The sequence below is a fragment of the Ruditapes philippinarum genome, unplaced genomic scaffold (genome assembly GCF_026571515.1).
Source record: "Ruditapes philippinarum isolate M1 unplaced genomic scaffold, ASM2657151v2 ctg5585_1_1_1_1, whole genome shotgun sequence".
Classification (NCBI taxonomy): domain Eukaryota; kingdom Metazoa; phylum Mollusca; class Bivalvia; order Venerida; family Veneridae; genus Ruditapes; species Ruditapes philippinarum.
The window spans coordinates 101,370-129,236 of NW_026859320.1; the positions used below are offsets into that span (position 1 = coordinate 101,370).

The window sequence follows — 27,867 nt, forward strand, 5'->3', positions numbered from 1 at the left end:
CAGTAAGCCGCACTTTGAAGTGGAACATATTCTAGTTCGATTAATCAAATGTACACCACCATGGACGACGAAGAGGATCCGGTGGAACTCGAGGTGGTGTTTTAATACAAATGACCTTATTTTACTATGTTGCCATGCAAATTTATATGAATTCCTGATTTAGAAACTCAATTTGAATGCGTCTGTCCTTTTGTGTTGTTTAATAGAATTGTGTATTATTAGAAAAATTTCTCCGTTTTGCATCATTTTTGCTTTCTAAATTTTATAAGCGTCCATTGACATGTATTTGCAGACGCTTGATTATCATTTTTTGAAAATTACCTTAAACATTTAATTATCATTTTGTTAAGATTTGTGATGCTTGGCAGAAGAAATATCTTACTTTAATTTATTCAGAACATAATAAATGAAATTTTCTTTCAAAAAAGAGCAACAAAAATGGTTCAATGTATTAGAAATTTATCGTATGTAGAAAGATTAAAAATTCTGGAAATTCCTACTTTGGCTTACAGAAGATTTAGAGGTGATATCATACAAGCATGGAAATTAATATGAAATTAGGTGCTACCTATGGCGCGGAAAGTCATGTAGATCTTCATGTAAATTATGCAGTATCAAAGAAATTATCTAACTGAATTATATTGATAATGTTCAACACTACCTCTGTGATTTTAGAATTTTTGTTTCATTTTTAAATATTCTGGTGTTTAAAGATAATAAACCTTGAAAATTGAATTATACTTTTTTTGTTTAAGAAATGTTTCTGGTGGTTAGAGACTAACATGTCCCACACTTCAGAACATTTATCAACATTTAAAAAATTAAAGAAAAAAAAACAACAAAAAAAACATGTATATATATATAGTAAACAAATACATGTATATATTTTGAATATTTACATTATCTAACACAATGTAATGGTAATAATGAAAAATTCCTTTCATTCTTTCCGTTTTGAAGGTGTTATTCGGTATTACATGCACCGCTTCCGTCTTCACTCGGAATACTCGACGATTATCATTTATCCGAAAAGTTGAGATTTGTTCCATTATCGGAATACCCCGCCTATTATCATTAAGTTTCATTGTAAATGGCGGCGCCCGACTAAAGTGACACTGAAAATTTCATTGATAGGTATAGAATTCTATATAATTTTTAATTGTTTTTTATTTGATTTACTTTTAAATATACACGTGTAGTCAATAGCCGGGCAAGCCAAAGCCCGGACCCGCTTTGCGGGCCAGGTCTTTGACTTCCCCGTATAATTATTGAATATAGCTGGTATTTATATATAGCTGGTATTTAATAACGATAGATTTATACTTTTTAATTAAATGTTTCTGTTGGTTAGAGACTGACATGTCCCACACTTGACAGAATTTTCATTAACATTAAAAGACGTTCTGTTATGTAAGCAAATTTAAATTGAAATTTTGATGATTGTCCTTATGTATTTAAGTACTGTGTAACAGGAATGTTTTTTATTGTTTAAAGTCCAAAGACCTTAAATCATTTTCTACAGAATGACAAAGAAATGTGAACCATTTCTCTTTAGATGTTCATCTGCATGAACACCATCATACAAATTTTTATATGATACGCCCTCTTGAGTCAGTTGTAAATATCAGATGATTCATCTGTGAAAAGAACAAAACAGAAAAAGTTTTTCACTGTTTCATGTGAAAAAAAAACTACATAGTTTAAATATATTAAAATGTATTTATATGACAATATTTAAAGAAAATTTGACAAACTATTAACCAATTCCAAGAACTGTGATCAATAAATGTTAAAAGTATTGATTACAAATGTGAATAATTGATGATAAAATTTAGCTTAATAATCATAAAAGAAATATGCAATATGAATTAATAACATGAATGTTTGAATTACATATATATACATGTGATTAAGTAATAAAAGCATGCTAGTAAGAAAAGATACATTGATAATATTCAAAATGAGCAACATATGGGTAGGACTTTAAATTCTTTTTATTAGTGTCTAAATAAATAGTTGATATACAGTTTTGTAGCTATTCATGGTGTTAAATTCTAAATCTAGACAGATTCTTTTAATCAGTGGTGAAATGTCATGATGACATTTAATGTCATGGAATATTTTGAAAAGAAACATAGAAATAATAAACATGTCATCAATTAAAAAAATCATTATGACAAAAAATGTTGAGAGGAAGATGTAGACGAAATGATGAAAATATGTTTAATGTAGATTTAGAAAAATACATGAATACTAGTAATTATGTCTCCCCCACCTCGGGGGGAGACATATTGTTTTTGCCCTGTCCGTCCGTCAGTCCGTCCGTCAGTCCGTCCGTCAGTCCGTCCGTCCGTCCATTCTTCGTTTCCGGACGATAACTAGAGTTCCTTTTGACCTACAGCCCTCAAACTTCATAGGATGATTGGTCTTATAGAGCTGATGATCCCTATTGTTTTTGGGGTCAGTAGGTCAAAGGTCAAGGTCACACTGACCGTTGGTCAATTTCTTGTTTCCGGATGATAACTAGAGTTCCTTTAGACCTACAGCCCTCAAACTTCATAGGATGATTGGTCTTATTGAGCAGATGATCCCTATTGTTTTTGGGGTCAGTAGTTCAAAGGTCAAGGTCACAGTGACCGTTGGTCAATTTCTCGTTTCCGGATGATAACTAGAGTTCCTTTTGACCTACAGCCCTCAAACTTCATAGGATGATTGGTCTTATAGAGCAGATGATCCCTATTGTTTTTGGGGTCAGTAGGTCAAAGGTCAAGGTCACAGTGACCGTTGGTCAATTTCTCGTTTCCGGATGATAACTAGAGTTCCTTTTGACCTACAGCCCTCAAACTTCATAGGATGATTGGTCTTATTGAGCAGATGATCCCTATTGTTTTTGGGGTCAGTAGTTCAAAGGTCAAGGTCACAGTGACCGTTGGTCAATTTCTCGTTTCCGGATGATAACTAGAGTTCCTTTTGACCTACAGCCCTCAAACTTCATAGGATGATTGGTCTTATAGAGCAGATGATCCCTATTGTTTTTGGGGTCAGTAGGTCAAAGGTCAAGGTCACAGTGACCGTTGGTCAATTTCTCGTTTCCGGATGATAACTAGAGTTCCTTTTGACCTACAGCCCTCAAACTTCATAGGATGATTGGTCTTATTGAGCAGATGATCCCTATTGTTTTTGGGGTCAGTAGTTCAAAGGTCAAGGTCACAGTGACCGTTGGTCAATTTCTCGTTTCCGGATGATAACTAGAGTTCCTTTTGACCTACAGCCCTCAAACTTCATAGGATGATTGGTCTTATTGAGCAGATGATCCCTATTGTTTTTGGGGTCAGTAGGTCAAAGGTCAAGGTCACAGTGACCGTTGGTCAATTTCTCGTTTCCGGATGATAACTAGAGTTCCTTTTGACCTACAGCCCTCAAACTTCATAGGATGATTGGTCTTATAGAGCAGATGATCCCTATTGTTTTTGGGGTCAGTAGGTCAAAGGTCAAGGTCACAGTGCAGTGGGGGAGACATGCGCTTTTTTACAAAAGCATCCTCTAGTTGAATGTATTGGTGAAAGTACATATACAATTGTAAGTTTATTTTATGTGATATTTATATTTGTGAAAGTGTATCAGTTAGTGGTTGACATACCACCCACCAAAAAATCTTCTGTTATTAGTCCCTTTTAAATTATCTAGTTTTGTCCATAGATGCTTTTAAGAAACAGTTGTTTAATTGAAAAATAATTGAATGTGATGAAATGTGTTGTTGGAGATATAATAAATTAATGGAAAGTATATTTTCTCTGATATTTATATTTGTGAAAGTGTATCAGTTTGTGGTTGACATTGTTGTTCAGACATTAATTATGGTCATTGTAATTATCATTCTGCATATGTAAATGCTCAGATTGATTTGGAGAGAGTAAATATACCTGTGTAGAAGCCTGTTAATCATTATTTACTTCTGTACAATAATTGTTTTCTTGGTATATTTCATTTAAATGTTTAACTTTTTTTGTTTGAAGTTCTTGGAATTGATTTCCTACAATATTGTTGTCCAGCCAATAATAATGCTTGTTGAAAATAGACATAGTTATTTACCAGTATGCTTGCTGAATGTAGACAATTATTAAGTGTGAAAATAATGCATAAGATCTGGTAGAGTCTATATAATTTTTATGAATTTTTTTTCTTCAGAAAAATCAATTGAAATCAAGTGAAAATATGCTTGGAATTTCACTTAAACATATTTAGAACTGGTATAGTTGTATACAGTATAGTCCAGTAGGACTAGCTCAAGTTATTGCATAAACTTGCATAAGTAACTTAATTAAAAATGTTAAAATATATTTAAATGTACAAAAAGAAACATGTAAAATTTGTGGTAGTCCAAATATGCAAAAGTAAATATAATTCTAGGACTTTAAATAGGAAAATGTAATTATGCCAAAATAGTACCGTTCAGCCTGTTGAGACGACAGCGATAAAAAAGCAGACGACTGGGCCGTTTAATGATAAAAAATCAGTGTAGTTTACACGCTTTTCGGAATGAAAATCAAAAAGCGCCCGCTATTCATAACATTTAAACCAGTCTAAATATTCAGCCATTGAGGCGCTTGTTAAGCGTTTTACAAGAGGCGCTTGTCAAGCGTTTTACAACCTAGATTTCAAAATGGCGGCGCCCGCTAACTAAGGATTTTTTCGCAGCTCATTAGGTTTGGGATATATATTTTTTTGAATTTTTCATTAACTTTTAATTTGATTTCTTTTGAATTGATACGCGTCATACATGTTATCTAAGAGCGCTACAGCCCTCGCGGGGCCTTTGGCCCCGCTCGGACTTTCCGCGTATTAAATGGGAAGGAAGATATAGATTATAATGTATTTTTTGAAAAAGCACAACTTGATAATCATCACATCAGAGGAAATTCCCATAGGAACTCGAGAACGGGACCGCAGATTGCGGAGTATATTTTCGATCGTGTGACGGTTTTTAAAAACGTTTCTGCTACATCTAAATATCTTTTAGTATTATCCGAGTGTATGGACTCAAAAGATATATTACCAATTGAACCCAATCTTTCTCTTTTAAAACTGGTCAAATTTTACGGTATTATAAAAAAGACAAGGAGTGACATCCGCCATTTGCCGCAACGTTTTCGGCATGAGTTTTTCCCATTTGGCTACAATTGATTACTATTTTTTCAGTATTTTGTTCCCGTTATTTTTGTCAACTATCAGGTATCGTCCAGATATAACGTTAACGGTTTATTGTTTACACATGTTGACATGTATAGGCGGCATTATAACGGGCGTATTCGTGTATTGATTTGTTAAAATGGTGAAAACAGACACTTTAGTAATATGGTCCAACTGATTTTGCCTAACTGAAAAAAGGAATATTAAAACATGATCCAAAGATAAATATTTTAGGCACTCATCTCGTATTCATTACTAGAAAAATTAAAACAAAAATCAAACATATCAAGGGGGATAACTTAAGCCGAACGTTGCGGCAAATGGCGGATGTCACTCCTTTTCTTTTTTCAATAAACCGTAAATTTGACTGATTTTTAAATTAGCAGATTATATTAAATTGAGATTAGATAATTAAAGACCACCCGCTGGCAAAATATGAAAAGATATTCAAAGGTCGGACAAACTATATGTAAAGCCGCTAAGGATTCGGATTTATGCGCCGCAATATGCGGTCCTGTTCCAGAGTTCCTATGGAAATTCCATGAAGTTCAAAATAAAATCATGTAAAAAGGAATTAAGAAAACATGTTTTCTCATTAAGAGTAATACCAGAATGGAATAAATTACCAGATTCTGTAGTATGTTCACCAACGCTGAATTCGCTAAAAAACAGACTCGATAAGGTTATGAAATCAAATTATATACTGTCAGTCTGCGAAAAATACTCAAAGCCCGAGCCTGAGTCTAGTAAAAAATCATTCGGGCTAGCTAAAAAGGCAAGGCACATAGTCCGACGGTCTTGCATTATTTGGGAAACCGAAATGATTATAAATAGAATTTTAAACACAATGACTGGGAGGGATATAACATATTGATTTTCTTCGAGGTATTGACACGGGATTTTCCAATATACGTCGATACTATTTATAACTGCCGAGAGGGGTATAGCATATTGATTTTTTTCGGGTTATTGACACTGGTATTTCCAAAACGCCAGAGGGGTAAGCTTATTGAAATAATGCATAGACATTTTAAGCCAATCAAATACCGCGTTATTAAAATGTCAAAATGGCGCACATAGATGCATGTATCAGTGTGTATTATAGAGCAAGAGCAAGATTCTGATATCAACACAGACAAACCTTTAGAAAGTTCTCCTCCAGAACAAGTATTTGCTGAAGAGGTATATTGCTACTTTTTGAAACATTTTTCATGAAGTTGTTAATTGTTTACTATTAAAAAAAAAACAACAAGCAACCAGAATTCAGCTCTTTACCTTTACAACCCGTATTCAATTTTATACTGCAGTCTAGACTAACCATTTTTTTGTATTTTGATACTGAAATCACTTAAAACTTTAAATAATAATTATAAATTGACTGTTCCAATTTCAAAGAAAAGCTATCCATTTCACAAGTTTGCCATGTTAGCTTAGGTTTGAATTTTAATATACTTATAATATTAAAAAGTAAAACATTTGTGTTGTTTTGAAAAATTTTATTCTTATTTAATAACAATGAATTTCACTTTATTTTCCGTAATATTTTCAGCATCATAACCACGGGGAATGTTCTGACAGAGACAGCGACTCGGATTATGATTCTGGTATAGATGAAGATGAGCCTATGGAAATGAGTCAACAAGAAGTTGAAAGAAATCTATTATCTTTCAGTGTAGAATATCAGAAATAAATGTTATTCAACTGACAAAGCTTTTTATCAATTTCTTCACAATATATATAAATTTGAAAACCTGGCCAAATTATGAAAAATTTTGTATGAATTTTCGGGCTACCTAAAATTTGTTCGGGCTATGTGATATTTTAATGGACCAAGCCCGAATGTCTTTGTCCATAAAAAGTTTTTCGTGCAGACTGTACTGTTATACCGGATAATAATCATTGGGTGTCAGACCTCGAGGGGGTTATAAGAGATTTCTGATCTCGCGACCCTACGCTGGATAAAGTAAAGTAAAAGTAAGTTATTCCCACAGACAAGAGTATCGGACCTGGGAACAAATATGACCACATGAGATTGATAAAAAAAAATGTGTGTTCGTCTTTAATGTGTCAAAAACAAACAAAAAAATTATGAAATATGAGCCACCTTAAAAATATACTATTATATTTTTGCAGTAACAATGCGTGAGGCTCATTTTTTATTCCCGTGCTCGGATACCGGACTCTACATGCACAGTATTAAAGTGCGGAAAAGAACAGACTTTAGCGTTGTCTGCAATTATTAATCAACATTTGCTCTATCTTCGGATTCGATTTCTTCTTATAGTTATGAGGGGCGAGTGGATTTAGGCCTAAAAAAAAATGTTGTGTTTCCGGTGGCCGGACCGACCCTATTTTTTAGCGCCGACCCAAAGTTTTTTATCGATGTACAAAAAAAAATGGCGCCTGTACCGAAGACGGGTTTTAGTATTGGGAGTCGACAACGATGTGAGGCACAGACGATTTGGGTTCCAATTACGTATTAACGCGCACTGGCTAATATGGCGGCACAACAAGCAGCCGAAGTGTCACTGCTGGCGATTTTCTTTAAAAATACGATCATAGTTTGGCAAAACAGGAAATCAAATTAATAGACCACAGCAAAACAGCTCAAAACATTTTTCGGACGTGCATGGTCATGTTAAGAGTGATAATATTAAAATTAAAGCCAGTTGTTCGGTAAGAATAAAAAAAATGAAAACGAAAGTCGAGTCATGCCATTGGTAAAATTTATTTCAAAATAAAATATTGAAGACTAGGTTTGGTAGTCTAACATTTTAAGTACTTTTATATGCTATAGAATATAATTTAAAGTACATATAATCCGTATCTGACATATCTACAATTGTTGATTGACTAAAAAAAAAAAAAAAAAAAAAAAAAAAAAGTCCGACCTTATAAAGCCTTGCTTAGAAAATTAGTCTGTCTTATGAAGATGCGTCTTCAATTAACGCCCATCCCCAACTTTCGAATAGTCCATGATTCTAATAAAAGCCTGGGCGCTAAATAGAATTATTACGGTATAAGACATAAAATAATCAATTGATATTTATGATTTCATGTGTCAATATGTCCTTTGAGAACCATCCACTGATTTATTTAGCACTGAATGCAGTTTTTACATATGAAAATCAAAGCAACCATTCTGAAATAGATAGGTGAGTTGTGTGGGGAGGTTACAGCAATGATAAAGCTTGTCAACACCACAAATGATATTAACTTGAGTGATTCAAACTTAAATAAAGTGGTTTATATGTACATGTAAAAGGAATTCAAGGCTAAGAAGATGGCTCTGAGATCTGAAATTTTTTCATTATTTATGACTCACTTGACTTTTGTTCCATGTTTTAATTGTTAATTTTGACATTATTAACTTATTAATGTAAGGGATTTTCTCCAATATGTTATTTTTCGTGCATTTTTCCCCAACTGACAGGCCAGGCCTTTTCCCCAAAATTAAAAAAAAACCCTGCTGAGTGATGATGTGTATGTTTTAATAAAACTGTTACTGTTAATTTATCCTGATATCTTTTCATTTGCTTAACCCCATAGAAAACAATGTGTAAAAAATCTACTAAATCTCTGTCAATCTCATAGATTAATCACAGCACACCCTGTCCCATTTACCATACAATGTATGTGCCCTGCCAGTTTCCTGTGTACCCTGTATTTTTTTCAGGCTCAGATACAACACTATAAAATACAATGATTTGGTACATAAACATAGACTAATACATGGTTGTCAGCCAAGTACGAGTCAAAAATCACTTGAATTTACTAAATATTATTCCTAAATACAGGGACCACTCACAACCGTTATAAGCATATGATTCATGCTAGATTCGAGTTTCAAACCTAAATCTGTCCACGGTCTAACGATTGATTAATGTTAAATTAATACTTGCAAGAAAGGAACAGGTATCCTTGTGTTAAAACATTGCTGTTTCGTTGCTATCGACCAATCAGAAGACTTGTTACAAAATAACAAACAGCTTATTTACAATGGTGAAGAAAGCAATCATACTGATGGTATTCACTTGAAACATAATTCATATCTTCAAGATAATAAATGAGGGTCATTTCCCAAGAGTAAAGGTCTTCAGTGTAAATAGTGTAGAGAGTGAAACCCCTGACAATTTCACATTACTAGATCTTGAAAGGTTTTTTGTCAGTGTTATTTGATTTGCAGAGATAAACATTTCTTGTTCACTGTCACATATTTAAAATACATATTTATTGTCACATTATTATGCTTTTTTTAATTCTAGATTAATGTCCACCTTAGCAAAAGACTTTCAAGTAACCTTTACCTACTGCAGGTATGTGCCAACATATATTATTATATATCAAATTAGTATTAAAGTAAGTAAATAGTTAGTGTTACAGTCAGATGTTCTATTTATGAATTGAAAGTATGTGTTTTATGAGAAATAAATGCATATGTGCTATGTATTGTATTACTTACCGGTATGGTAAATAGAATCTGTGTGCTATATGGATAGATGTATATTACAATACAAACAAAATGCAATAGATACAGAGGATAATACAGGACACCACACATTAATAAAGAAAAGGAACAACCATGTGACATTATCTTATTTACCATTGAAGATATTAACTTGAAATTGCTCACTTTGCCTTTAGGTTTATTATTGTAGTTCACTGTCAAAAGCCCCAAAATTCTAGATGTTTTGTTAATTATATTCCTTAGTGAACTTTGTGAAAGTTTCAGGTTCAGGTCTCCTCAACCATAAAAAGTAATCACTTGAAACTTAACAAGTATATTTAGGATCATAATTGTAGTCAATATACATGACCCATAAAGCTTGCATGAATTCCTAATGAATTACTCCTTTGCAAATTATCATATTATGGTTGTGCGTCAACAATCACTGAAGGTTTTTATTTGAAACTTCAAAAATCTTTTCAAATGAGCACAATTTCTTCTGTGTATATTATAAACTTATTGAATCAGCAAAGATTAGAACTTACTCTGGTCTAGTGGACTTCTACCAAGATTGCTCAAATAAAACCAGTAAAGGTTAACACTTCTAAATTTTGCATACAATATTATCCAATGGACAGGATTCAAATTTGTTTTAGTTATAGCCTAGAAGTCAACATTTGTCTGGCCAAGGTCAAAACAGAATAAACAGCTTTTGACTTACCATAGCAACCAAAGAAACCATTGACTTCATTGCAACCAGTTTCTTCCCCTGCAGCCATTGACTTAACATAGCAACCAGTGACTTCCATAGCATCTATTGACTTTCCTTCAAAACCAGTGACTTCCATAGCAATTATTGACTTTCCTTAAGTTACCTACCAGTTTTTGCCATAGCAGCCATTGACTTCTGAAAGCAATCAGAGACTCCCAAAACAGCCAGTGATCTTTATACCAGTATTTGGTTTCCAACATAATTGACTTTTTGACATGCTTTATTTCAGATTGCAAAACCTGCTTTTCTTTTATAATTATCAAAATTAAAGTGTCCCTTGTAATTTGTAGCCGTTTATGGTAAGGTGAGTGATGTAATGGCCATCTCTTGTAGTCAATAAAACATTTTCTCATATCAGCTTTCCATCATAACATTGTAATAAAATCTGCACATATTTATACTTCAGTACCCAGTGCGACCTAGCTTCATGACATATGATAATGTTGAATTACTGTCTGGAAAAGTTAAACCAAATCAAAAGAAGGTAATATTAAATTTTGTGGTACTTTATTTTTTATTAGCTCACCTGTCACAAAGTGACAGGGTGAGCTTTTGTGATCGCTTTTCGTCCGGCGTCCGTCCATCGTCCGTCCGTAAACTTTTACTTTAAATGACATCTCCTCATAAACCACTAAGCCAATTTCATCCAAACTTCACAGGAATGTTCCTTTGGTGGTCACCTTTAAAAATTGTTCAAAGAATTTAATTCCATGCAGAACTCTGGTTGCCATGGCAACCGAAAGTAAAAACTTAAAGTATCTTCTTTTAAAAAACCATAAGAGCTAGAGCTTAGATATTTGGCATGAAACATCTTCTTGTGAATGTCTACCAAGTTTGTTCAAATAAAAGCCCTGGGGTCAAAATTGGCCCCGCCCCGGGGGGTCATTGATTTTCCCTATATGCATATAGTAAAAACTTAAAAAAACTTCTTTGAGCTAGAGCTAAGATATTTAGCATGAAATATGTTCTAATGGGTGTCTACCAAGTTTGTTCAAATAAAAGCCCTGGGGGTCAAAATTGGCCCCGCCCCTGATTTTCCCTATATGCATATAGTAAAAACTTAAAAAATCTTCTTTTAAAGAACTCAAAGAGCTATGGCTAAGATATTGAGCATCAAACATGTTCTAATAGGTGTCTACCAAAATTGTTCAAATAAAAGCCCTGGGGTCAAAATTGGCCCCGCCCCAGGGCGTCATTGATTTTCCCTATATGCATATAGTAAAAACTTAAAAAATCTTCTTTTAAAGAACCAAAAGAGTTAAAGCTAAGATATTTAGCATGAAACATGTTCTAATAAGTGTCTACCAAGTTTGTTCAAATAAAAGCCCTGGGGTCAAAATTGGCCCCGCCCCGGGGGGGGTCATTGATTTTGCCTATATGCATATAGTAAAAACTTAAAAAATCTTCTTTTAAAGAACTCAAAGAGCTATGGCTAAGATATTTAGCATCAAACATGTTCTCATAGGTGTCTACCAAGTTTGTTCAAATAAAAGCCCTGGGGTCAAAATTGGCACCGCCCCGGGGGTCATTGATTTTCCTTATATGTGTATAGCAAAAACTTAAAAAATCTTCTTTGAAAAAACCCAAATAGCTAGAGTTAAGATATTAAGCATGAAACATCTTTTAGTGAGTGTCTACAAAGTTTGTTCAAATAAAAGACCTGGGGTCAAAATTGGCCCCGCCCCGCCCCGGGGGTCATTGATTTTCTTTATATGTGTATAGCAAAAACTTAAAATCTTCTTTGAAAAAACCCAAATAGCTAGAGTTTAGATATTAAGCATGAAACATCTTCTAGTAAGTGTCTACAAAGTTTGTTCAATTAAAAGCCCTGGCCCGGCCCCAGGGGTGTCATTGTTTTTAACTATATGCATATAGTAAAAACTTTAAAAAAAATCTTCTTTTAAAAAGCCCAATGAGCTAGAGCTTAGATGTTTAGCATGAAACATCTTCTTATGGGTGTCTACCAAGTTTGTGCAAATAAAAGCCCTTGGGTTAAATTGGCCCTGCAACGTTGGGTGGGTGGGGGTGGGGGTTGGGGGGGCCTATATACAGGTGAGCGACCTCAGGGCCATCATGGCCCTCTTGTTTCAATAATTATTGTACATGTTAGTAGTATTGTTTATAATGATTTATGCAATCTTCTTGTCAGCTCCCTGTCATCAAGTGTATTCATATATTTGTTTTGAGGTTACATCCGTAAATCTTGACAAGTTTCCAAATCATAAACCATTGAGAGGCAGTGTTATATTATAAATCAGTACTAACATGTTCAAGTGTTGAAAACCTCTATTTTCTTCATGAAGACATTAGTGTTCTTTAGCATAGCACTTGGTCAGTTAATAAAATCAATTCTATTCTTCAGACTTTTCTGCTTCTTATTTAATGGCAAACTGTGAAAATTTAAAAAGAAATAAATTGTTTTTTGTTTTATGACATTTGACAGGTTCTATAGGCTAGATTTAAACCTTGGACCATAATAAATATTATTCCTGGGCCAGTAATGTTTTATACATGTTTTAAAGTAATATAGTATGAATGGTTTATATTTTTCTTACAGCTGGAATTAGAAGTTGCTTTAAATACAAAAAGTAAGCATTATTGTAACAGTAAAGGTGAACAGTTTGCTCTCAATGTAGATGGTAGGAACCCAGATGCTTCTTCTTTCTACAGCAGGTAAATGTGCTATAATATACAATAATTTGATATTTCAATGAAGTATGTATTTTTAAAGGAATTAATGATCAATTGTAAAACTGTCTTTAAACATTACAAGAGAATTATATAGTAACAAATATGGATTTAGTTGATACAGACTTATTGTAATAATAAATCAGAAGACTCATTCAATTTACCCCAGATATTATTTTCAAATGAGAAACTTTTGTGACTGTTACCATATTTTCAAAAACTCATTTTAAAAGAATGTACATACAGGATATTTGACAATTATAAAAAGTTATTAAATCTATGTATTGTAGCTCAAATTGCATTATCTGATATATTTAGTGTTTGACACTTGATGTAGCTTTCAGTCTTTTGGACTTTCAATACACATTGTATTACACATACAAATATATTCAGACAAACAAGGGAGTTAAGTGTTTGATATATCAATTGATTGATGCTAACAGCTAAACTTTGTAATAAGTTTACTGTAAAATTAATATTATATGGTTTTGATGGTCTTTATTTTATGTTAGAATGTTGGAGAATGTGAAAGTTATGTTTTAATTACAGTGATAAGATGGACAAACAAGTATTATCATCATATCCATCAGGAACTAACAGTGGAAGATATGCTTTAGGCTATTTGAAGGATGGTAAGTAAGCATGTCCTAGCCCTTTTAAATGATAGTATCAGTACTGATTCTGGTGGTCATTTTATAATTTTTAGTTTTTGAAAATCCATGTCAAATATGGGAATGACCATATTGAATGTTAATAAAAGACTATAAGAATGGCAAGTCAGTTGTAGAAAAGCACTGGTGGGAGGCCTCGACAAACAAATAATAATTCAGTCATCAAATTTAGCACTGGCCTGGTGGTCCATGGCCAGTGAAAATTAGTTTGGGCCGGTGTAAATTTTAAGAAAATTTAGTTAAATATATAGTAGAATAAATTTAAAACTGGAATTCGGGCCAATAAATTCAAAATCTTAAATTCAATGACTGATAATTTTTATATTACCATCATTTGTAAGTTGAGTTTTTTGCGATTAAAGTTAAATTTTGAATTGATAATGTTGTGGTTTACAATTTCAGTGTTGAAACTATCATTTACTATCATGTAATTATACAACTTATATATATAATTCACAGGTGATTTGTTCCTTAGTCCAGTGCATGCCCAAGTCCAGATGAAACCTAGCTTCCATTATTTAGACAAGTCAGACACCCGTGCAGAGAGCAAATTGGCAGCTCAAGAAGCAGGTATATTTGTAATAAAGTTAATATATAATTTAAGAAAAACGTATAATGACAGGGAAAAAAATCAAAACAATCTTGATACCAAAATTAGATTACCAGTATCAGATACAAATTTTTTGTAAAAAAGAAAATTTTCGCTACAATGTTATTTTGAGCTATTTAACTTACAGAGGCATAATTGAAATAGCTTTTAATTTACAGGATAGGATTTTACACCAATTTTATTTCAGAAAAGAGTCGAAACAACAGATACATGAAAAATTATATATCATGTAATGAAAAACTAATTGTCTGAAAAATTGTCTGTTGCTCTTTAGTGTACATGTTAAAATTGGCAAAAAAATCTAGGAATACCAATTAATGAAACAAATTCTCGATTGAAAAATAGTCATATTGTGTATTTTTACAACAACAAAATTGCTCTGATAAGTAACTCAAGTCATGATATGTTAATTTACAGGAGACTCTTCACAAGATGAAGGTGAGGAGGAAGCTAAGGCAGTCACTGTAAAGTTTGCTAGACCAGAGTCAGATATAGCGAAAGCTAGACGTCTTGCTTCCTTCGGACACATGCAGAAACTACAGGAAGAAGAAGCCTGGGTCCCTCTAAGATTCTCTAATACATATGTAAGTGTCTTGACCTTATCTGTCTGAAGATAAAGAAAACAATGTTTTGCTTCAGGTTAAACAAGATAAAAATCTTTTCAATCAAAGAAATATAGTTGGGATGAATTTGTAAACTAGCTCTGTCATTATTTATTTGTTAATAGACATTTTGTAGACTTTTGACTTCATGTAACAAGTGTTTTGGAGGTATAAATGAAACTTTACAAGTAGGAGCTTTTCCAAACAAATGTGTTTTGTGAAAAAGAGCACATTCATGTTAGGTGCATAATAATTTATTGCATTTTGATCTGTTCAAGTGTTGACAATTTTGTACTTTTATATATAAATTCTTTTATGTCATGTGAGGGAGCTAGCCTAGCTTATGGAAGGTCTGTTATCTTACTCAGGTGCCAGCTCCTGTCTGAAATAATGCACAAAGGGGCACCTGAGATCTTCATCCAACATAAAAGCTTAAAAATCACCATATGACCATTACAATGCTGGTATGACTTTAAAAAAAACCAACAAACAAAACCCATGTTTGTCATGTAAATTTTTATACTTTGCAGACTGAAGCGTCAGAGCGAGATCTTAGATCGTTGTCATTAAAAAGTGAGGAAACTAGCAATGAGTTCCACGTAGAATCATCAGAGTATCTCAAAATGTTGATGGCACATGCTGATGAAGTACAACAGTAAGCTTACTTTAATTATTCATCAATGGAAAATCTGTCGTTGGAATCCGGCCTTATTTGTTCTACTTGGAATTTTTTTAAGGTGCATTTATTTTCTGGTTTGTCTATTCTCTCAGTCTTTCAGCTCTATAGCGATTGATATCTAAGAATAGTGTCTTGGTATGTTCTGTCAACCACTACACCTAAATGGTGTTTAAGGTTAATTGTTAAATGCTCATGATTTGGAAATGTAATGTCCAATGCTTAAACTAGGTTTTTTATTCAAATTTCAAAGTGTGGCCTGTCTCTATACTGGTGACAAAGGCTAATCACATCAGCTACAGCATGTTCAGGGTTAAAAGTAAGTACTTTTCATTCCTATGTTATTTTTTCAGTGAGAAACCAGCTATGCCAAGTAATGTTCTGTCTCTGACACAACTGAAGTCAATGCCATTAAGTGACCAAGTAAAAGCATTGTTGACCAATGGTAAGAGATATTTTTTTTGCTATATTCTGTACATCTGCACACTAGTTACTGTAGATAATATGCATATTCTGGAAAGCAGTTAAATACAATATTTTCTTTTGAAGTCTAAAAAGCAATTGAGTTTTTTTGTTGGAAATTATCATTAGTGTACTCTAATATTTGGTTACTGTCAATACTTAGATGCTCACTTAAGAATTTTACATTGTTTTTTTCTGTTTTTAAGAATGTTTATTCCATTATCTTGTATATATTTTATTTCAGCTAAGGTGATCAGATTCAATCAGCTTTTACACCTGTTACCACAAGGTACAGATCCTCAGGCTACACTACGTGCAATACAGATTGTTGCTGTCCTTGTCCAAGGATGCTGGGTTGTTAAAAGGTACTATTATACTGAAGTTTTTTAACATAATGGGATTGGAAATATTTTTTCGAGATCAATGTTCCATTTGATATAGGTCTAGACCGTTAACTTGTGTGCATAATTTCAGATCATTTGCTCACTCTGTTTTTCCAGAATAATTATTCTTATTGTGAAAAAAGGTCTAAAGTTGAAATGCTTAACAATGCTTTTCAGTCCAATTAGGGTAAGTATAGCAAAAAAGTTTGATCTTCAATTTATTTCTTAATTATATTTTGTATATCTCTGTTTTAAGTGCCCCAGTTTATTTATGAAAGACATTAAAATTTTATTTTATAGGCATTTGGACCTCAGTGGAGTGCCATTAATGTAACATGTGTGTAATGTGTAAAATTAATTTTCATAAGATCAGTGAATGTATCTGTATTTCATTTTATTAAAATACTTAAATCTTATAAGAATTTTGTTTTAAAATTTCAGTGAAATCCTTTATCCCAAAGATGGTTGTAGTCCAAATAGTGGTATATCCTCCGAGTTACTGTGTCGAGGCAGAGATTTTGTGGTATGTTATACTTTACTTCCTCTTTTAAGTCTGAAATTTTCTGTCCTTCCATCCTTCCATTTCAGATTTTTACTATTTCTAGTAATAACTTTTATATAGGATGGTATTTTTGATATTTGTTTGGTATTCTGGATTGAGTTAAGGTCATCTAGGCCAACTATAGATTTTCTTAGTGTTTGTCATAGTAAGACCATGTGTTTAACTTTGTCAGTGACATAATGATTGACAGTCATCTCTGAGATAAAATTTTATGATTTAAGTAATTCTTCAGTATCTTTAAATGTTTAGTTTTAATTCTTTTGGAACAAATATCATTTGACTTTATTATCCCCCGCCGAAAATTTTCGGCGGAGGATATAGAAATAGTCTCCGTCCGTCCATCCGTCCGTCCGACCTTCCGTCCGTCCGACATTTTTGTCCGGAGCATATCTCTAAAAGTATTTGAGTTATCAACTTGAAACTTCATAGGTGGATAGACCTCATTGAGGAGGAGTGCAGTGCACAAGAATGATAACTCTACCTTGCATGATTTTTGAGTTATTGCCCTTTGTTATTTTTCAAAATTGATTTTTGTCCAGAGCATAACTCCAAAAGCCTATGAGATATTAACATGAAACTTTATAGGTGCATAGATCTCACTCAGGAGGTGTGAAGTGCACAAGAATGATAACTCTACCTTTCATAATTTTTGAGTTATTGCCCTTTGTTATTTTTCATACCTAATTTTTCACCTGAGTGGAGCATAACTCAAAAAGTGTTTGAGATATCAACATGAAATGTCATAGGTGGATAGATCTTATTGAGGAGGAATGTTGTGCGCAAGAATGATAACTCTTCCCTATACAATTTTTGAGTTATTGCCCTTTGTTTTTTTTCATGCTATTTTGTCCAGAGCTTATCTCAAAAAGTATTTGAGGTATCAACTTGAAACTTCAAAGGTGGATGGATCTCATTGAGGAGGAGTGCAGTGCTTAAGAATGATAACTATACCCTGCATTATTTTTGAGTTATTGCCCTTTGTTATTTTTCAAAATTAATTTTTGTCCAGAGCATACCTCAAAAAGCCTGTGAGATATCAAAATGAAACTTCATAGGTGCATAGATCTCACCCAGTAGGTGTGCACTGCACAAGAATGATAACTCTACCTTTTATAATTTTTGAGTTATTGCCCTTTGTTATTTTTCATACTTAATTTTTCAATTCATTTTTTTTCTCAAAAAGTATTTGAGGTATCAACTTGAAACTTCATAGGTGGATAGATTTTACTGAGGAGGGATGCAGCACACAAGAATGATAACCTACCCTGCATTATTTTTCAGTTATTGCCCTTTGTTATTTTCAGCCATCAGTATTCACATAGGTTTCAAATCTGTAATCACTATAGCCATCAGTTTTCATTACCAAAAGACCTCTTAAAATGGAATTATTCTGCTCTACTACATATACATTCTTCCAATGAGCAAACACATTCGGCGGGGGATGGCCATGTTGACATGGCTCTTGTTGCAATTAGTTTTATGTAACCTTTATTGTTTATTCCTTTCTTTCCAAATAAATATTTTCTATTTTTCACCAGATGTGGCGATTCACAATGTCACGATGTGTAACAAGGAAAGAAATAGCCTCGGTTGTGAAACTTCCAAGTGAAGATGTGAAAGATATTTTAGAACAAATGTCACATATTAAAGTTAACCATGGCTGGGAGTTTGTCTTTGAACATGATTATGACTTCACTGATAGGTCAGTATTTTATTCCACAGATAAGTCAGTTATTAAATGTGGAGCCTTTTTGGCTGAGCGGTTAAGGTCATTGACAAATCTCTTGCCTTTCGTTTACAGGGAAGGTTCAAAGTTTATTTTAGTAAGTAAGGTTTATTTTTAAAATTTAGCATGGATCAGCATCTTGTACATTCCTCTACTTGTATAGTTAGATACTACAATATGAAGTTAGGTCAATCCAAAAATATAGAAAAATATCAGCTATTCACTTTGTTTGTATACCTATTTTAAGCTTTTGTAATCACCACTGTTGCCGTTGCCATCACACTTCGGTTAAACTTATACATTGATATCAGGGAATGAGTTGAAACTTCACACATTTATTTCAGGGCATAATAGGTCACTGTCAAAGGTGAATAATTATAACTCTTAACACGGATTTTGACAGAATTATCTAGAGCGGTTATTGATAGAAATAATATCGATGTATCAATAATCGATACACATTTTAATAGATCGATTATTTTGACTTATTAAATGAATGTCTAGAAATTAGGAAAATTCACCGAAAACATATACAGAAGCAGGCGCCATGTCTAATATTATCTGTTGTTACATAGTGAAAATATATTCATAGCATTGATGACAAAAAAAAATGGTCTGGATAAAAATCATGCAATGGACTTTTATAAACAAGACACTGAACAGGTTATGTTTTCAACTGAAATCATTTAAACAGATAAAAAAGTGAATGAAAGACAAGTAATTTTAGGTAATTATCGATATATCGGTGTATCGTTGATATTTGACATCCAATATCGATATATCGTTGATATGCTTTGTCTTGAATCAATGACAGCTCTAGAATTAATGCCCTTAAAAATTCTTCCAGGCACTTGCCTAACTTTCAAGCACTGAGAATAATCTAGCAGAGTCCTACGGACAGCTATTGTTGTGGATAAAATAAATAAAGTGAAATTTTAAGTCTATGCACTTAAATTTCTTGTGGATAATATAGACAAAGTGAAATTTTAAATCCATGTACTTAGATTTGATATGTTTAAATGTTTGGAACAAATATTTCCTGATACTTGTTAGTCAATCTTTTGATTTTAACTGTATTGACAGATTACCATTTAGATTATTTGATATAAAAAACACCTTGCATGAAGGTAATAGAAACAATCTTTTGAGATAAAGTTACCTGTATTCACCTTTACTTGACAGATATCAAGAAATAGTTGAGAGGCAGAACATGTTGTGGGATGCCAAGTTTCAAACACTAAGTAAACAGCTGAATATTTCAGAGGCACAGGAGAAAAAAATCAGAGGTAAAATGTTCGCAGATTTGAACTTAAGATTTCTAAATTACGGTTAAGTACCATGTCAATTTTGTGTATTGGTACTGAATATATTATTGTATGAGTTCTTATTTATAATTTCTCTCTTAGGAAGGACAATGTATGTTCATTTTTATGTGCAAATGTATTCCTTTTCCAAATGTGTTAATTACAATAAATGAAATCTCATTAAACCCAGTACTTCTCATTAAATTGCATAGAATATGTAAAAATTCTTTTTTCCCTTAGTTTTAAGATAATTCATGAAGTGATGATTATTATCACTCAATTTATCAGTTATGAAAACAATTTAAAAGAAAACACACCATGATTTGATTGAAAATCATGTCATTGTAACAGAAATGGATTGAAAAAGAATATTATTGTAAAAGAAATTGATTGAACATCATATCATTGTAACAGAAATTGATTGAGAATCATATCATTGTAAAAGAAATTGATTGAAAAAGAATATTATTGTAAAAGAAATTGATTGAACATCATATCATTGTAACAGAAATTGATTGAGAATCATATCATTGTAAAAGAAATTGATTGAAAAAGAATATTATTGTAAAAGAAATTGATTGAACATCATATCATTGTAACAGAAATTGATTGGAAATCATATCTTTTTTAACAAAAATTGATTGAAAATCACATCTTTTTAACAGAAATTGATAGAAAATCATATCATTACAGAAATTGCTGCTGCTGAAGCACAAGCGGAGAGACCTCGAAGACGTAGAACTTCACGAACAAGGAAACGAACATTGAGTGGACGTTCTATATCGGACCATAGTGATATGGAAACTGAACCTTTTGATATAGACCACTTATCAAAAAATGATAAATCCTCATCATCAAGTCATAATCATAACAGTGTCTTAAATGGTGCTACAATGGAAATTTCACATGACATCAATAATAGTGATAATACATCACAGGAGTTTAGAACAGAGCTGCACAAGTTCATAAAGGAGAAGTTGTGCAGCAGATATGTGTTGTCAATTAGTGAGTTGAAACGTTTATTAAACATGAAATTATCTCAGGCACCCCCGGGGTATATCCTCAATAAGGGTGTGACAGATAAACTGTGCGAGCAAACTGTGATAGAGATTGGTGGAATAGTTCTTAATACCAAGGTAAGCTTTAAATTTGTAAGCAGCATTGTAAAAACTTGTATAACATTCTTTTTGTTTTACGATACTTAAAGAATTTTTGTGTGACTGAATTAACATACATAGTCAACATGAGATAAAACAGTGTAGTTTTGTGTCTAATAAACATCTGAAAAATATCTTTGACTTGGAATTTGGAGAAATTTAGTACTTCTGATAAAGATATGAAATTACACAAATTTTTCTAAGATCTTAATTTAACTTGTTCGTTAAAATTTATAAACTAAAAATGTAAGTTTTTCTGTGTGTTTAGCATCTGTTAAGTTTTGTTCATATTATAAATATTTGACAAAATTCACACTATGAGATTAATATATCAGTATTGCCTGTTGCAACATTTGCTGAATAAAGTTCTTGAAAGTTCTTGGGTAATATAATAGAATATATATACCATACATGAGGTAATCCCTAAAATTACCTATGTTTCCTCTCCTACAACCCATGTCCACGTTTGGGTAGGTTTGGTAGGTAAAATATTATTTATCCAAAAATATTTTTTATTTGAACATAATTATTATTTATATCTGAATTATATGGATTAAATAAAATTAGCACCTTTTAAGTTTAGAACAAAAGTTCTAAAGTTTCCTTTCAGATATAACCCAGTTTGTATATTAGCAATGCAAAAAATATCAGACAGATATAAAGAAGTGATACTGATTGACAGAATCTGCTTCATTGGTTATGTATAAAAATTGAATATTGGTTTTCTTTGGCAACAACATTTTTAAGTAGCAATAATTTTTGTGGGAAGGTAGGGGGAGGGGAAACAAACAATGTGTTATTAAAGGCCCAAAGGAATAAATAGATAATGGTTATAAGGTATTTAGAATGACATTAAAGTATTAACAACATTCAAATGTTTCAGTGGCAAGAAGAAGCAATGTTTATGTTTGTTGATACAGGAGACGAGCTGGAGCCTGTGAGTATACATCATTTATCTTTTAAATCTTTAAAAAAAAATCTTGTCTTAAAGCTCAGTAGGTTCCAATCAAATATTTGGACATTGAAATATTTGTGTTGGGACCTTGTACATTTTGCATAACATTGAAAGGTCTGTAGATTTTACACACATGTATCTGTTTATATAAGGATTAATTGTAGCTAGTCTGTTTCGCTTAAAAGTTGAGTTATTATCATCATTGTTGTCATTGTCATGCAAAAACTTAATGTAGCCTGTTACTTAAACTCTTTCAATGGTATAACTTGAATCTATTTATGTTGGTTCTACCTGTCAGACCAATTTAAAGGTATTGAGACATGTAATAAGTAAACACAAACCTGGTTATTGAATTAATCCAGATTCATGCTAATTTTCATGAAAAATTAAAAAATGTATTTACAAGTATAATATTGTTAAGAAAACAAAGAAAATAATATATATATTTTTAAAAATCATTTGCAATCTAAGTTAATTACCAGAAAGAGGTCAAACAAAGGAAAAATAGCCATTACTGCCTTTTTCTTGAGTAGAAATATGGTGAACAATACTTCAAAATCAGTCCTTAATTGCAGTCCTTAAATCTTTTACTTTCTAAAAAGTCTTAGTACATTTTTCTGAAGTTTAATTTTCTTGAAATGTTTTGGCTCATCTGAAGGCATACAGTTTTCAAATGCATTGACCTAAGAGCTTCATATTTATATGTAGGTGCACTTCTACCAGTTCTACCTGTCAAACCAATTTCAGGTCAATAGGTCAAAGTTTAAGGTCACTGGGACATGTAATGAGAAACATGCCATTTTTAGCTCGACTATTCGAAGAATATGAGAGCTATTGTAGTCGCCCCGGCGTCGGCGTCAGCGTCCGCGTCAGCGTCTGCGTTGGTTAAAGTTTTTTGTAAAGTCAAATATCTCAATTATTACTTGAGATATTCAATTGAAACTTACAATACTTATTTATAGTAACAAGGTACATCAGATTGACAAGTTGGATAACTCTGCCTACAATATTGACAGAATTATGCCCCTTTTTAACTTAGAAATTTTGGTTAAAGTTTTTTTATAAAGTCAAATATCTCAATTATTGCTTGAGATATTCAATTGAAACTTACAGTACTTTATTTATAGTAACAAGGTACATCAGATTGACAAGTTGGATAACTCTGCCTACAATATTGACAGAATTATGTCCCTTTTTAGCTTAGAAATTTTGGTTAAAGTTTTTTGTAAAGTCAAATATCTCAATTATTGCTTGAGATATTCAATTGAAACTTACAATACTTATTTATAGTAACAAGGTACATCAGATTGACAAGTTGGATAACTCTGCCTACAATATTGACAGAATTATTCCCCTTTGGAACTTAGAAATTGTGGTTAAAGTTTTTTTATAAAGTCAAATATCTCAATTATTGCTTGAGATATTCAATTGAAATTTAAAATACTTTTTTTATAGTAACAATGTACATCAGTTTGCAAAATTGCAAAACTCTGTCTGCAAAATTTGCAGAATATTTGCCCCTTTGAAAGTTAGAAATTTTGGTTAAAGGTTAAAGGTCTTCAAAGATATTTACTTGAAACTTTACACATGCAACTTAGGGTCAATAATGGAGGGTCATAATTGTATGTCACTGACCAAGTTCCATAACTCTATCTTGCATTAAGGCTGATTCATATTCCCTTTTCTACTTAGTCTCTTGGTTAATGTTTACATGCAAGTTTTACATATCTCAATAACTATTAAAGATATTTATTTAAAACTTCACATATGCATTTAGGTAGCACTCCACACTAAATTTCAAGTTTCTGCCGTCAATGTCCTACAAGCAATATGTCTTATAAATCTGATCCCAAACTACACAACCTGGAAAAAGAAAACACATTTTGTTAAGAACATATATGTCATAACATTGCAAATCTGTAATGAAATCATCCCATGTGCAACAGTCAGGCAGTTTAAAAAATTCCAATTCATTCCGTAAAAGCCAAAAATCTATAGTGGTCCGAGACCCAAAACAACATTTTTCGTCCCTCCGGCAAAAAATACCTGCAAATATACGGACTACAGAAACTCTGTCACTGCTTTAGCAACTCCCTATGCATGCAAACTATCACAAAGAAATAGGTGCTTGGCCTTGTAGATTTTTTGCTATGGCTGAAAGTTTGTACCCCCCTGTAAAATCACTTGTTTTTACCGAGCATGCTGTTTAAAAGCAATGTTTACAAACAATGGCGGCCTTGACATCTATAATAAACAGCATGTTATTTCTAACCATGTTTTCGAATTTGCCAATGATCATATTACATGTTACAAAAACAAATTTCATGCTGAAAATGCATTTTAAAGACAACCAGTCATTTAAATCCACAATAGTCACTATATCCATGAAATCCTCCCTGGCCATTCGAAGCTGTGGCTTCATTTAGTGTGGTGTGCTGCCTTAGGGTCATAATTGTAGGTCACTGACAAAGATCCATAATTCTATCTTGCATTTAGGCTGATTTTTCTCCCCTTTTTCAACTTAGAAATTCATGGTAAAGTTTTGCTTGTAAGCTGTTATCTCAATAACTACTGAAGGGTTTGTGCCTTTTTGGGACAATTTTATGCATTCATAATAATAAAGCAGTGATTTACTTGATAAAACATCTTAATAACAAGCCTTTGTACCTTTTCTGTCAAATTTATGTATTCATAGGTTATTAGTATTATTATACTCAATAAAACACCCTTGTGACATTACCTTCCGAATAGTCAATCCAATACTGTATAATTGGCCTATAACATGAATTTATAAAAAAAAATTGGCCCTTTAGTGAACTTAAAAAATTTAACATTATGAAGGCTCTTTTACTATCAAGCACTTAGAATAGTCGAGCATGCTGTCCTACTGACAGCTCTTGTTTGTTAGAAGGTCATTGTTGGTCTTTATTAATTAGAAAATGACAGCACATGTTTTTATACCCCCGCACAACAAAGTTGTAAGGGGGGTATACTGGAATCAGCTTGTCCGTCCGTCCGTCCGTCCGTCCGGCTGTCCGGCCGTCCGTCGGTTTTTTCTTGTCCGCCCAATAACTTAAGATTCCTTTGACCCTTAGTCTTCATATTTGGCATGGAGGTTAGTCATGATTAGTAGATGACCCCTTTTGATTTTGAGGTCACTGGATCAAAGGTCAAGGTCATAGGGACTTTGACTTCAAAAAGTTTGTCCACCCATTAACTTAAGATTCCTTTAACCCACAGTCTTCATATTTGGCATGGATGTTGATCATGACTATAAGGTGACCCCTATTGATTTTGAGGTCACTGGGTCAAAGGTCAAGGTCACAGGGACCTTGACAAAAAAAAGCCTTTCTTCTCAATTGCTAAAGAATGTCCTGTCCGCAATGTATTGATTTTGACATTTTCACATTTGAAGCATGTAGAATACATAACTTAGCAATGCACTGGCTTAGTAACCTCAGATTTGGCAGGGAGGTTGTCCTTGAGCTCTAAATGGCCACTGTTGATTCTGACAAAGTGGTATGCGGGGGTATTCACGCCATCATAGTGGCAGTTCTAGTTAGTTGCTGCCATTAACAGACATGGGTTGGTACCACATGTGGTGCTATTGTTATATATGTGTTTTCATACAATTTCTATGTACAATTAAAGTATGTACTACTCACTTCTCATGGTTCTCCATAAGGTTGTGAACATTTCCTTAACATTACGTGACAAGTGAAATTGTGCATTTCTGATTTTTATACTCTTTTTTCCTGTCAAGTGTTTTCCTTCATGTAAGCCACAGTCAGCAAATTATGCAGAAAATGAATTCATCACTTTAGATTACAATCCTGGTTTTTAATTAATGTAGTATTTTTAAGATTGCAGTTATAGTTTGTTTTTTTGATGGAGTATTTTTGTTTTCTTTAGGTACGCAAGGCAATTTATGAATCAGCGAAGACTTCAAATAGACTCATGAAAAAAACTGTAATGAAAAATGCTGAAGCTATTAGTGGAAAAGCATTTCCAGAGAATACCGTGAAAAATGTCTTAAGGGTAAGTACAAATATTTTATATATACAGCTTGGCTGAAATCACAGAAAAGTTTCATAGTAAAATAGTAAATATAAAAGAAGAGAATCCCTATAAGTATGTTTTAGTTAGTTGTTATTAAAACGTATTTGTCCTTATACTTTGTGCAACAAGTAATGATTCTGAATTTGAAAGTGAATAGGAATGTACAATTACCTGAGTGACATTTAAATTGAATAATTTAAACCCATATGTGATGGCAACAACATGGCCAACTTGTTCATAAAAATTTGTTTATTTGTAAACCTTCAGGATATTTTCTATTGGTGTCATTGAAAACATGATTTTACTTCTGTGATTGGCAGAAACATTAAAGTTAACAATTCTATATGGATGCTTTTATATTCTGTATTGATGCTTTTATAATGCTTTATTATTTTCCTTACTTATGGAAAATTTGGTTGCTTTGAAGTTTAAAAATTAATTAGCATTTCAAACTGATTATTCTAAGAATATTGAAAACTATTGTACTCCCCCTGGCATTGGGGTTGCGTCAGTATCACACTTGGTTAGGTTTTTACATGTAAGTTGGTATCTCCAAAACTACTGAAAGGAATGGGTTGCAACTAGGCACAGTAGCTGTGTGAATATTGAACATGATGGGCACAGGTCCCATAACCTTTTTACAGAGTGATGCCCCTTTTCTTACTGTCAAGCACTGAGAATAGCTGAGCGAGCTGTCTAATGGACAGCTCTTGTTTTTATAATCATTAACACACCTTTATGATCTTGAACACTATGTGTACATGTGTATACGTTTAATTACATGTATTATAAGAAATACTGAGTATATATATTATTGTATATTTTAGGACTATTGTGTGAACAAGAATGCCCAGTGGTTCCTCAAATGCAGTATAGATGCTTCTTGACATATACTCTTTTCTTACCTGTATACATGTTACCTGAATAAATGTGTTATCAAACATAATTTTTTTATCATTTGTCTTTTCTAAGTTCCTTATGTTAACAGTGAAGTGGTAAAATTATTGCTGTATAAGGCTAAAAAATAGCCGGCCTTAACAAACTTGTCCTCTGTATAACACACTGATCTCAAAGAATGATTTAGAAGAAATAGTATACAAGCATTTGCTAGTCAGTCTGAAAGGTAACTTTTGATGCAGTCCGACTTTAAATTATGTTCAATATAAAGAAGTCCAGGACATATACACCGTGTATATCCAGCAAGGCAAGAATGTGCAAGTAACACAAATCACGGATCGTGACAAAAGTAACGCCGAATCTGTGCAACGCTATAGCCTACACGAGTTACATGGAAGTAAACCAGCCAAAATATATTATCCTAAATCAAGTTAAAAGAAATGAATAAGAATATGGCTGCTATGACATTATAAGTTAAATAGCACTACAATTTTTTCTAGGAATATGTTTACTTTAATCATAGATCATTCGTGAGAATGACGACCTAAGTACCGTTTTGAAGGCGAGTTTATGTTTCGTCTTACATTTAAAACTTTATTTTCTACATATTCAGTATACCTTAAACATTTGCCAAACTACTAGTGTCGTATAACATACACTGAAGCAGGTAAAATTATATAGAGGATATTTGTTTAGTTCAGTGTAA

The 27,867-nt window shown here is 32.7% G+C and overlaps 1 protein-coding gene across 1 annotated transcript; it reads left to right on the forward strand.

The window, feature by feature from the left end:
- LOC132756068 (DNA-directed RNA polymerase III subunit RPC5-like) lies at window positions 1-27,210 on the forward strand. Its single transcript, XM_060747050.1, has 17 exons — window positions 1-93; window positions 9,456-9,506; window positions 10,816-10,893; window positions 12,967-13,082; window positions 13,647-13,729; window positions 14,228-14,338; window positions 14,796-14,962; window positions 15,511-15,635; window positions 16,010-16,101; window positions 16,363-16,483; window positions 16,943-17,024; window positions 18,602-18,765; window positions 19,972-20,075; window positions 20,787-21,229; window positions 22,134-22,187; window positions 26,118-26,243; window positions 27,092-27,210. Exons 1-17 carry the CDS (start codon window positions 49-51, stop codon window positions 27,149-27,151), a joined length of 2,022 nt encoding a protein of 673 aa, XP_060603033.1. The 5' UTR covers window positions 1-48; the 3' UTR covers window positions 27,152-27,210.
- The last annotated feature ends 657 nt before the right edge of the window (window positions 27,211-27,867 follow it).

Bases quoted from the DNA above. Each gene is read 5' to 3' on its own strand.
- LOC132756068 (XM_060747050.1), top strand. From the start codon at position 49: ATGTACACCACCATGGACGACGAAGAGGATCCGGTGGAACTCGAG. The intron at 14,339-14,795 runs GTATATTTGTAA...GTTAATTTACAG, and splicing joins ATTGGCAGCTCAAGAAGCAG to GAGACTCTTCACAAGATGAA. The intron at 21,230-22,133 runs GTAAGCTTTAAA...CAAATGTTTCAG, and splicing joins GAATAGTTCTTAATACCAAG to TGGCAAGAAGAAGCAATGTT.